Source organism: Acanthochromis polyacanthus, chromosome 23 (assembly GCF_021347895.1).
Source record: "Acanthochromis polyacanthus isolate Apoly-LR-REF ecotype Palm Island chromosome 23, KAUST_Apoly_ChrSc, whole genome shotgun sequence".
Lineage (NCBI taxonomy): Eukaryota > Metazoa > Chordata > Actinopteri > Pomacentridae > Acanthochromis > Acanthochromis polyacanthus.
The window spans coordinates 5356115-5368616 of record NC_067135.1 but is presented as its reverse complement, the minus strand read 5'-3'; the positions used below and the strand labels follow the sequence as shown (position 1 = coordinate 5368616).

At 38.3% G+C, this 12502-nt stretch overlaps 1 protein-coding gene across 1 annotated transcript; it reads left to right on the top strand.

Annotated features, from left to right (window-relative positions):
* Positions 1–695: 695 nt before the first annotated feature.
* LOC110950435 (uncharacterized) lies at positions 696–12038 on the top strand. The gene is made up of 10 exons (XM_022193006.2): positions 696–967; positions 3579–3724; positions 3892–4012; positions 4138–4237; positions 6804–7003; positions 7350–7483; positions 7868–8012; positions 8136–8232; positions 8320–8392; positions 9130–12038. The coding sequence occupies exons 1-10, from the start codon at positions 895–897 to the stop codon at positions 9220–9222; spliced, it is 1182 nt and encodes a 393-aa protein (XP_022048698.2). The 5' UTR covers positions 696–894; the 3' UTR covers positions 9223–12038.
* Positions 12039–12502: the final 464 nt, after the last annotated feature.

Sequence of the window (12502 nt, the reverse complement as noted above, 5' to 3'; positions counted from 1 at the left end):
ATGTAGGTGTTAGTTTTATGACATGTATGTATTTCACTGGTGAGGTGACATGGTGATATGTGTGAGCTACTATTTTTACGGTAAGTAGTGATTTCCAATGAAAATGTAAGAAATATTACAAGGTACGTTATCATTTTTACTTCATACTTTAAGGTGGACATTTCAGAAATTCACAAAACTTTGTAGTTTGTTTATATTTCATTGGTAGCCTAATTTACAGAATATTTCACTCCTCAAAACATGGTGACAATACTTTTCTTAGCATATTTAGTCATTTATGGAGTGTTTAGAAGATGCATCCAAAACCCTCTTCGTAAAAGGAAAAAAAATAAAGTTTTGAACCTGACTTCTTACAATGTCTAATTGGATAAAACTGCCCACATTTTAAGGTGATATTTGTTTCACTTTATTCACCTGTAGTATTTAGTTTTTGTTTTGTTTTTTGTTTTTTTTTGCGTCAAAGCGCACTTTAAATCCAGTGGCCACATATCTGTCTCTCCACATGACAGATGTAGAAAAAAAAAGTTGTACGTGTTCGCAGTCTCGTTTTGACTACCAAAGAACTCTAAAGAAAAGTAACCTCGTCCCAGTTTTCGATGATTTCCTAATTTCTTCCACCGTCCTTGGTCTGTAATCTTGGGTTCCAGTTTATTTGTGTTGGTTGTCATCCGTGCGTCAAGCTCACCGCCCACTTCCAGCCTCCCAACACTTATGCCTTGCTCAAAAGAAGCAGCAAGCGAAACTGAAGTCGAGAGAGACGGATGGGTGGATTTGTATTTCTTCGCGCTGAGAAACAACAAGTTTGGCACCAGACGAGTCGTCTTTCCAGAGACTTTTTCTGTTCACGCCAACAATTGAGGAGCATTTTAGGGAAAAGTACTCCCAAAAAACAGGATGAGCAGGATGTTTCCGGGTCTGGACTTGTTAGTTTTAATGTGTCTTTTGCGACCAGTGATATCTGAAACAGGTAAGACCTTTTACGCACATATAACGCTCTTTACGCGCATTGTTGTTATTTTCAGCTTCTTTCGGAGACTTTTCCCACTTTGCCACAGCACACGTAACAGTTTCCCAGTAGTGACGTCACGTCTGGTGTGCATCATCCCTGAGCAACCTCTGGAGAAAGGGTGGAAATGTAACGAAAAGACACTCACTGGAGCTTCTGACCTCAGGATGTGTAAAACTGGTCTGAAAATCCCCGAGGCTCCTGTGTACATCTGTTTAGTTTAACTGGCAGCTATGACAGTAGTCTGATCTGTTAGCTGGGTTGCGATTGGAATAATAATAACTGATTTTTTTTATAGCACCCTTAAAGACAGTGTTCACAAAGTGCTCTGACAGTTAAAAACGTGCATGACAATCAGGCAAGACACAGGAAGACAAAATAGAGCATAAACAGTAAAAGTGACAATAAATTAAATGAATAATTTGCTAGATTCTCAGTCCTAACAACCAAAGAAGCTAGGCATATTTTAGCTTCCATGTTTCTTTGGTGTCCTTTTAAGATATTTTGCAGCTTGGTGCTTTAATGTATCTGTTATGCCTTTTAACCTAGTTACTTCAGAGCGTACACGATCGCTACTTATAAATATGTCTGCTGCTGCATCCTCACTTCTTCTTCGGAGTGGCCGCTTCTGTTGTTAGCATATCAGATTGTGAGTGAAGATATGGAGTACGTCTAATCTCATGTCCTCAGTTGATCTGCAGCTCGTCTGTCAAGGATCAATGCTCAAATAAGCACATTATATGCAGACTAGTATTTGCTTTGTATAGTTAACATTAATTTATTATAAGCAATAGTGCATTAATATGATTATAATTATTACTGCATAATAAGGTAAGTTGAGGTTAAATGTTGATTCCATAGAATGAGTTGTATGATGGTTGTGCCAGGAGAGTAAAAGAAGGGGACATAAAGTGAACACTACACAGACTAAATCCACTCTTAACTATAACTGTCCAGAAAGGCTTTAATCAAACTTATTAGCTATTTGCAGTGAAGACACATTACTCCACACCACAGTTATTTCAGCTGTCATGGAAGACACCATTTCTAACTTATCCCAAGCCTTTTTCATACATTAGGTGGGTCATTATATAATTGAGAGACTTTTGACGTCCATGGGATATATCTTACATACTTTGTTGAAAGTAAAAAATGCTTTTTTATGTTTATTATGATCATGTCTTTACAGATTCCACAATTATTTATTGTGGAAATAGTCACTCATTAATAAAAAATGACTGGATATCACTAATATGTCAACGGAATAACCGTCTGAATTTAATTACAACCACCTTCTAATTAGCTAAACAATAACAAAATGAGCTGATTCAAAAGTAGTTTTGATTGTGTTCTTTTTATTAAGTTGAGATAATCATGACAGATATTTCTTTTTTGGCGATATATCAAATTTTATATTGAAAATAAATTGTATCAGTGTCCGAGAATTAGCTTTCCACTACCCATTACAAAAACACCTCTCCAGGAAGTGTGTTAATTCCAGATCACATGACCTGCTCCACATGATGTCATTTCCTCCTGAAGAAAAGACTGGCAAGACTCCAAGGCTTTCTGAGTTATTTAATATAAAGTAGTGTGTGAGTCAAGTGTGGATTTATAGCATGTCAACAGGTTAACGACAATGTCTTCATAAATAACTTTCAATTGTATATATAATATTTAGAAGAATCTTTGCGTAAAAATGCCATGTGGTATTTGATTCTAGGCGGCCATGTTGATTTTAGGCCTGAAAACAGCAAAAATGTCAACTATGATACAAAAAGTCCCACAATTATATATTGACCCAGGTTCTTTCACAATAAGGCTTACATATACCCTTATGGGCCTAAGTTGATCATTGAAATTGGTGTTGTAAAAAAATTGGCTCTTTCTGAAGTAGTGGATATTTTATCAGTCTGTGGAGGTCAGTTTTTTTAATGCTGCGGTGTACTTGAGAACCAAAGAAACCCCAGGAAGTCCTTCTTTGCTGTGGTCAGACAGTTGCTTAGTTCCTCTTTCTGTTTAACTTGAATGTCTGATTTAGTCATGCCATCTTTTTTTTTTTTTGCAACTGTACCAAAAGATTTCCCTGTCTGAATTATTTTTCCTTTTTAAAATGTCAGCAGAAAAACGGCTGTTTTCTGTATTGCCAAATAGTATATTTAGCTTAAGAAGTCGAGATGTTTTTGCAGAAAGTAGCACTGAATCCTTCAGTGTGTCACGAACATCCAGCATCGCCTGGTTTGAAAACGCAAGAAGGGAGTTTGCACTTAAGTACAAGTTTACGAGCAGAGCTGAAATGCTTCCCGACATGACACAGCAGGATCTGTGTCTGGGAGGCCTGAAAATAGTGACTGACTCAACCAAAACAGATGTTTCCAGCTGCTCTCGGGCATTTCCTAGAAGGATTTAGGATAATCACGCTCTCACTGCGCTGCTGCAGGAAGAGACAACAAAGGCTTTTTTTTCACAGAGACTGAAAGTAAAAGAGAAATGATAGGTTCACACATCAAGAGGCAAATAAAGGTGTGCTGAAAATGACCTGATTTCTGTCTTTTCTCCTTTTCCATCTAAGGCCACATCCTACGACCACAAAATTTTACGCTGCGGTGGATTAATGATTTTGAACCAGAGTTGTCCTGGAAACCACAAGATTCAGTGCGAAATTGCACCTATAAAGTGGAAAAAAAAACCCAGACAGGAGAACCAGGAAGGACTACAGTAAGTATGTATACAAGTGTGTAATTAGAAAAAGCTCATTTTGTCTAAAAGCTCACGTATGCATTGTGCTCATCCCACAACACAACACAACACGACACATGTAGAATCCATGCTGCTAGCGCTGTGTGTCAGTGGGTGTTTTCTCATTCTCTTTTTGGTGGTTTCAGGTTAATACATCTATGTGGAGTGAATTCACAGTATTGGGTGGAAGATATCTGAATTTTTCTGTCACAACTCATTGTGATAACAGCAATACTGAACTGGCTGTCTATAACATCACTTACCCAGGTAGCAAATTTTGATTGTTTTCACCCAAAATCTGTCATTCTCTGCCAAAGAAAGTGGTCTTCTTAAACTAGATTAATTATTTGTCTGTTGATTAAGTTGCATATTTGTGTGTCTTTTCCTCCTAGAGCTGGTGAAAAATTTGGTCTGCCACTACTATGCCCCCGAAAAAACTCGCTGTCAGTGGAACCAAACGAGTGATGCTCCAGATCTTGGGTTTTTCTATCAGTATGTTTTTATGTGTTTTTCTTTTGGGGAGATTCAAATTTACATTAGTATTACAATACTACAAGATTCAGTGTCACCTGGATCAACTTTAAGCTTTACGAAACAGGAAGGTTTTGAGCCTAATGCTAAAATTCTTTAAGGATTTAAGGATTTTAAACTCTATCTTTGATTTTTTTTCCCCCACGGTTGATACCAATATACATTTGCTGTAAAAACTAAAAAAAAACACGTACAAATTATGCTCCTTTTCCTCTCCCTTTAAAATACTTCAAAGGTTTTCTATTGGATTTAAGGTGGGACACTTGACCACATCAGGGTTTTCACTTTCTTTGCAATGTGCTTTGGATCACTATCGCACTGGAATATTCCATTCCTGCTAAGATCCAAGAGATGTGGAGCCATCTTTGTCAGCCAGTATTTTGATATAGCCACAGGCATTCATCACACTCCCACATCCGTGCTTCACTGTCAGGACCAAGCATTCACTGTGGGAGCCAAACATGCCAGACTTTTAGCTTTCAGTTTGCCGCTGATCTTCCTGTATCATTTTCCGACTCAATCAGACAATCAGATTGAGCAGTTTCTCTGGTAATTCTTTCTTCACGGAGCCATGATGCAGACATGCAGAGAGGGACACAGCTCCTCAGAAACGTGTTGTCATTTTAAAACCTTGTTCATGTGGCTGCTTTCAACGATCAAATCTTTTCTAACTTCAGTGGTCAAAGATGTATTCACTTTTGTTGCATTGAATTTCTACTTTGATGGCCTGTATTTTATTAAGAGTATTTTGTTTCAATAGGAAGAAATGCTTTACTTGTCAAGTTGACATAGAGTAATAATTACAGGGAAATTCATTTTTACATTGCGTGAGAAGGGTTGCTGTTTTGCAACGCTTCCTTACACAGTGTTTGGTCTCATCACATAAGAACCAGACTGAACTCAAGTGAAAGTAAAGAGCTAAGGTTCAACCAGTGATAAATTGCTCAGTTTGTTTTTCTTTTCTTTTTTCTTTTTTTTTGTTTCAGCTGCAGACCATTTTAAATCTGGATTTTGTCACTGTTTGTTTACTGTGGGAGGCTTATATTTTGAAACCCAAGTCATATTTGGCAACGTAAACTTAAATTATGAAGGAAAAATGACAGTGGGGGGGAAAAAAACTCCCAGTTCACTGAAGAAACTTCGAACAGATCCAGGCTCAGGGTGGGTGGTCTTCTGACTCAATCAGTAACGAAAAGATGAGCACTGAGTAAGACTAAACACTGAGCTAGGTCCCTACGCAGGACTTTTATAAAAAATCTGGCTCCTGTTCATTCTCGCTTGATTTCTGACCTTAGTGCAGTGCGCAGGTATTTTGATCATTTACATTCACACAATATCGAGTTGCGTTGGTTTTGAGTCTTCTCCTGCCCCACGGGAAGGACATGTTTTTGTGCTTTGCAGTGCTAAAAAGAGATGCAAACCTAAAGGACATATTTCTTTCATTAGAATTACAGTTGTTGTATTGCAGTAAGTGCACATTTGGTACATTTAGCATTAGCATCTTGTTCAATATGTACATGATGTGGATGTGTGAAGGAAAGAGTGGCCAAGAGGAAAGGTGCTCAGTGCATCATGGGAGATTCCCCAGGCAATCCAAGCTTAGAGCAGCAGAAGTAGTACAAGGCCCGGTGTCACCTGAACCAACTGTAAGCTAGTAGTTAACTATTTAAGAAGGATTTTAAACTCTATCCTTGACCGAGCCCATTAAGAAAAGCTGGCATGGGAGAAATATAGGTCTTAAGGTCTTATTCCTGTCTGCCATAATCTGAGTAAACCAGAACTTGCTGGGTTTTAATTTGACACCACGACTGTGTTGTTGCTTGAGATGGACTGAAGCAAGACTGCTTGTATGATGAAGTAAACTTCCAATCATATTTACGAAAACTGGCTTCAGCTTTTCTGATTTTCCGCTATCATAATACAATGTTATACTTCAATAGGCTTTTTTTGTTTTTTTTTTGCATGTTGTAGCCCACACGTCTTGCCCGCCAACAGTACTGGTGCACATAGTTATTGTTAATACAAAGTTGCCATAACTAACCTTTTAAGACCTTGCCAGACACTGAACCTGACTGCAGGCGAGCAACCTTGTGTGATGTGTGTGGATTGAGAAACATTGTAAAACTCTGTAAGTGCACACCTATTAGGCTGAAGAAGTATTTCAGCTTTCCATAAATTCTGTAACCGTTTGCTGGCTGGGTGCAGTAACTTCCTGGAATGTTGTTATCAGCATGACGCTGTCACTACGTGCTTCTAAGAAATAGAATGAGGGTAGCTTTTTACTTCTTTTTTCTTCACCTGCTGGTTGTAGTTCCATATTCACCAGAGAGACACAGAAGTAGTGCTGATTTTCTCATCTAAATACAGAAGTGTTCCCTTAATTTTGCTGAGCAATGCTTTATCGTGCTTTACCCCCCCCCAAAAAAAAAAAAATAAATAAATAAATAAATAAATAAATAAATCTTTACTTATTTCTGGAACACTGTGCTGCATTACAGTAAACTAGCATTTTCTTTATATTTCCAAGGTTGACAGATGAGTCTACTAACAGCAACAACATATCGTCAAACTTCCAAGAGTGCTTATCGTACATCCGCAATGCTAAAGGCGTGAAGACTGGTTGTGAACTGCTGGCAAACAACGACTACAGCCTCTACATCTCGTTTAAGGGAACAGTGAACAACACCACTGCCCGAAACACTTTCAAGATACAGCTTAAAGATCACGGTATGTACTGAATTCGCCAGTGCAAATTTAGTTCATAAGTCCTTTTAAGGAAGGGCTCTGTTGAAATATGTCGCTTCCCCATTCAGTCTAAGAGTTTTAAGAAAAGCTGTTTTTCCTGTCCTTTCTTGGAACTTTTTTATCAGTTGTCATATCATTAAGATGTGTGTGTGTGTGTGTGTGGGTGTGTGTTTGGGTATGTGTTTGTGTGCATGTATTTGTGTATTGTGTGGTACGACACGATTTAAAAAAGATTCTTTGGAGCGCAAAAACATGTTTATGTGTGTGTTCAAGAGCCCACACAGTGGCTTCAGAGTAACTAATTATTGTGCCGTCTGTCTCCATACAGTGAGACCACCTGCTCTTAAATGGACAGTCGTGAAAAGTAAGGATGCTTTCAATATCAGCTGGAGTGCCCCTGACATCTTAGGCCCTGAATGCTGGAACTACAAAATCAGATACACTGACTGTAATAAGACAGAGGTAGGACTCACAAGAATACTATATTATCTGTCTCTGAAGTCTTTTAATTGAAGTAATTTCTTGTTTTGTCTGTTTGTTTTCTATAATTCAATTGACGATAATTAAGAACCAAATGAAGCAAAGCAGTACCTGTATATGAATGTGTGTGCTTTGAAATTCATCTTTTGCCTTTTAGATTCCCAGCATAACTTTTAACTTTACAGTCAGTGTCTAGGGTCTTCCTCTGTACTGCGTGTCCGTGTATATATGGCAATAAAGTTCTTGACTTGACAGTGGTTAGTACGTACCAAAACTAGTAAACAAGGAATCTGTGAGCTGGAGACAGGATGATATGCTCATGGCTTACTGAAGCATGACTTCCCCTGACTTCTCTTGTACCACCAGAAACAGAATATCAACAAACTCAAAAAGAAGAGATCATATTCGCTGGTCCGAGACTCTCGCTGTCAGTACCGCATAGCTATTAAGGCAGAGGTAGAAATAGAATGCGGCAATGGAGCGACGCCATGGAGTGCTGACGAGTATTTTGGTATGCTTTTTGTCTCTGTCTTATCTTGAAGGGTTGTTTTGTAAAGTGATATCAGAAGATTAAAAAAGTCCCCATTTCGTGGTTATTGTAAAAACACCGACATTTATGTTTGTTTGTACGCAGACATAGACAGAGATCTGGATGCGTTAGTGTCCGTTGCCTTTATCATCCCATGTGTGCTCGCTGTTCTGGTAGCCTTGATGTTTGTCTGTTGCCGGAGGTATGTATAGACTTCTTCTTTTGGCTCGGATCTTTGGATTCCAGTCTTTTTCCTGTTTGCCTCTTATATGAGTCTCTCATTGTGCAGCAATAAGGAGAAGTTCTGCCCCAGAATAATAACCCCCGTAGACCTCATCACCGATATTGACAACAACAACAAGGTGACTATCTTTATGCTTCCATTCTGCCTATTCTCATGAATGAGAATTTCTTCAAATTAGGCACAAACATTCACTCGAAAACACATCAAACATATTTTCGGTCATGAGTCAAGAATTCATGTGCTAATTGTGGCAAAATTCCACAACTTTACCATGACATCTTTAATAAAAGAGACTCTTAAACTTGTTTGCATTTAAAACAATTTGACAGCAGAAATTTCTAATTTGTCTTTACAGTTTCCATGAATGTTTCTTTTACAATGAACCTACAGTACTAAGATAAGAATTCTCATACCTTTTCAAAAAATTTGATGCTTCTTTTCCACAACTGTGCCAATATTCAGGGTGATAATGGAGCATTGCTAAGAGCCTCTAGTTCTGAATAATGAGGCAGCTTGTTTCGCACGTGAAGAAAGTTTTGACTCTGGCATCCACACATAAATACAGGTTTAAATGCTTGCAGGAATAGTATGACATTTAATCCGGAATGTACGCTCATTTTGCTGTCTTTGCTCACATATGCGGAAGATTAAATTATCGGTCTTGTCTGGACAGTAAAGTCTCAAAATCCAAAGTAATAAAAGAAGGTAGATCAGTGAAGCTGTCCTCGTCTTTCTGAAACCACGTTTGCTGGGCATCTCAGCAGTTTTAAAATATCTGCTTTCTTTTTAAAAGTCGCTCAGCGGTTTGCTTTCTCTCAGGCGCTAACATGCTTTTTTCTTTCTTTGTTTTCCCAGAGCAATCTTTACAACTTGCCAGCTCCAGCAGAGGAAGAACAGACCTGTGAAATCACTGTTTTAGATCCTGAAGCCATCAGACTGGATTGCTGATGTTTCTGATGCTAGCTAACGTAGACAGCTACTGTATTTGCACAAACCGTGCACACGTCGATGCAGCTAAAATACAGTGGTGGAAAAAAGTTTTGGGACACAATGTACATTTGCAAAATATTGCATTAAGAATCACTCTTAGGTGCACTCTTCAGGTGCAATCTCTTTTAGTACAATCACAGCCACAATACTATCAAAATGCAAAAAAAAAAGCCATTAAAAACTTAAAATTGATTGGTCCATAAAAATATGAAATTTTGAGTATTGGGTGATTCTGGTAGAATTTATGATTTTGTGTCTGTCTGATGCAGCGACACCTTTAGAAACACAAAGAAGATTTTCCCACCAATATTTCATGACAACATTTGAGATCGTATCAGATTTTAAGGGTGTCTGAAAAGTTTTTTGCACCACTGCACGAGCTTCACAAGTCTTAGTCGCTACTGTTTACTGTAGACAGGGTAAGTTACACTGAATGACAATTCCTCGAAAGTAGAAGTCAGCGTATTGTCGACTTCATCTTCACACCAGCATTTCTGAATGATTTCCATTCATCACCGCGTTATGTTCATACATAGCGGCGAACTGCATTCAGCCAGTTGTTGAACAAGTGCATTGACTGCTCTAAAAGAACACATTTCACTTGAACTTGCATTGCACTCTTTTGCACCAGGTGCTACTTTTGTGAGACCTTTTGGTCACTAGAGCCTGAATGGAAATGGACAACCTTACATTGTTGAATTAGGGCAGAGCTGCATCATCTAAACAACCATGTATCTCTGGAGGTGTTGAAGAAATATGGTTGCACTTTTTTAAGCCTTTACCAGGTGTTAAATGCATTGGCTGATCCCAGTTTAATGAGCATTATACTTTAATATGTTTTATGTGACTGTTAATTGTCATAATCTGTAGTTTTTTTTATCCTTCTCCTGCACATGTCTGCCACCTATTCTCCCAAATGTCACTGCCAGTACAAAAAATATTTTTTATACATATATATATATATATTTTGTTTATGCATTAGTTTGCCTTTTTGACGTCCACCAAGGGAGTTTACATATTGAGTTGTTTCCCTGTGTGATCACAGAGCATTATCCCTGTTGGTGCTTACATACTGTTAAAGCTGTTGTGTTTCTTATGGCCATTAAGGTCATTATCAGACATTACGTGTTGAGTTGTTAAAATGGGCGGCTTGGAGAGGACTGAAGGCCAGTATGAACCTGTTCTTCCCCTGAAAAGCCCCTGGTCTATGAAGAATTCAGCAAAGAGTTGTTAGGCGACATTGTTGGACGGTGGAATAATTGCATTTTGACGTGAAATACAGAGCTGCCCTGAAGGATCACACTGATAGAGGTAGACTGCTGGGGTGGCAGAGACTAATTATTTAGCTTTTAATAATGCTCTATTTGTTCAGTAGGAATTTAGAAAGGTTGAAAATGCCAACCTCCATTGGAAAGTCAATATTGGTGCACTTCATGGATTACAAGATTGAGAAACATCTTACTGGTCTTTTACTAACTGTCTCTGAAGATAAAAGAAGCCTGAAAAACAGAGATTGAGCATTCAGCCACTTTGGTAAGCTCATGGTGCTGATCGTGTTCTGACCCAGAATGCTTTAAATGGTGACCAGGTGAAGATATTTTACATGGATGCTTATCTTCTCTGGTTTTCCATCAGTTTTTACCTGCTACACCAACCAAAACCTACGAACAAGCTAACAAGCATGCTAAACTTGGGAGACTAGAAGTATGTGCCATACGGATGGAACAGAAAGCAGCTCAAGGCCCAATAGAAACATGGTTCTCCTCACATCTACCAGCAAAATGCAGCTGAAATGGACGCTTTTTCAGCTCAAGCACCGCACAATTCAACTAAAATTGGGCTGAAATGCACCGCGTAATTCACTGATTTCTATCGTGCAAACTCAAGCTTAAACCCACATTTATGGTTGAAATTCTCCACTGATTTCCTTTATTCCTGCTTCTGGAGCAGTCCTGAGACGTTTGACGGGCTCAACATTACATTTGCTCTCTTAATCGCACATCAGAAGACAGCTCGAATGAATGTACGGAGTTTGAGGATATCCTGTTTAGTGGAAATCCTAAACTGAAGCCTCTTGAACCAAAAGGCTGCTGAAGGCTGTGAATGTAAGAAGAATTTCTACACTCCTGTAAAAACACAGATGTGTCTGTATTGGTGCCTGTTTGTGCTTGTGGTGGTCAACGCTGGACGCTACTTATGAATGCTTGCTCTGTGCTAATTTTTTTCTATATAAATTTGCAGATGCCATTTCTGCACAGAAAAACATCGGTTAGTGTGACATGAAGACTGGAAATAGTGAGACGGAAGAAGAAGTTTGTATTTGTCACTGCCACATTTCAGCAGAGTGATTATTTTTTTCTTCTTTGCGTAACCCAGTTTTCTGGAGAAGTGCAGGTCAGAAGAATTGCTCAAGGGCCCAACAGAGGCTTGAACTCTCAACCTTGTGATCAGAGCCACGACCAAATGTCTCTAAAGCCCTTTAATTGATGTGTTCGAGTCTCTACTGCTAAATCTATGCAGAAACTCACCTGTCATTGTTAACAAACTGTCTGCTGACACTTAAACTCTCAGCAAGGAAGTGGAAGATATTACACATGATGTTCACGCACTAGTACTTCTTTACTCGTTTATTTTAATTAAAAAAACTATAAAATCTGCTTATAAAATAAACAAAATTGTGTTCATGTAGTTGTGTAAGTTTATCATCTATTATAAAGAGTGTATAAGTCACAAAGGTTTCCTGAATATTTTCTGCATTAAAGATTTGTTTCATAGTTCCGTGTTGTTTGTCATTTCTTGGATAGTTTAGACAAAAAACACTACTCAAAATCAGAATCAGCTTTCATGGCCAAGTACATACACAACACACAAGGAATTTGATATTCTTTGATTGTAATTAATTCCATTCCTGACAGATTGCAGTACTCCAGAGAGTCGTAAAAGTCGGTAGTTTACAAGCTCACTGTGACAAGTTCAGTTTCTTGTTGAGTCTGTCTCGAAGCAAAACAACTACAGTCATGGGAAAAATGATTAGACCACGCTTGCTTTCTTCAATTTCTTGTTAATTTTAATGCCTGGTGCAATTAAAGGTACATTTGTTTGGACAAATGTAATGATAGCAACAAAAATACCTCATAGGAGTTGAATTTAAGAGCTCATATCTAACCATTTTCCATGGTTTTCTTGATAATAACCAGTTCTTCCATCAATAGCTATGTCATTGCTCTGCCAAAAACAT

Bases quoted from the DNA above. Each gene is read 5' to 3' on its own strand.
- LOC110950435 (XM_022193006.2), top strand. From the start codon at position 895: ATGAGCAGGATGTTTCCGGGTCTGGACTTGTTAGTTTTAATGTGTCTT. The intron at 3,725-3,891 runs GTAAGTATGTAT...TGGTGGTTTCAG, and splicing joins GAGAACCAGGAAGGACTACA to GTTAATACATCTATGTGGAG. The intron at 4,013-4,137 runs GTAGCAAATTTT...TTTTCCTCCTAG, and splicing joins CTATAACATCACTTACCCAG to AGCTGGTGAAAAATTTGGTC.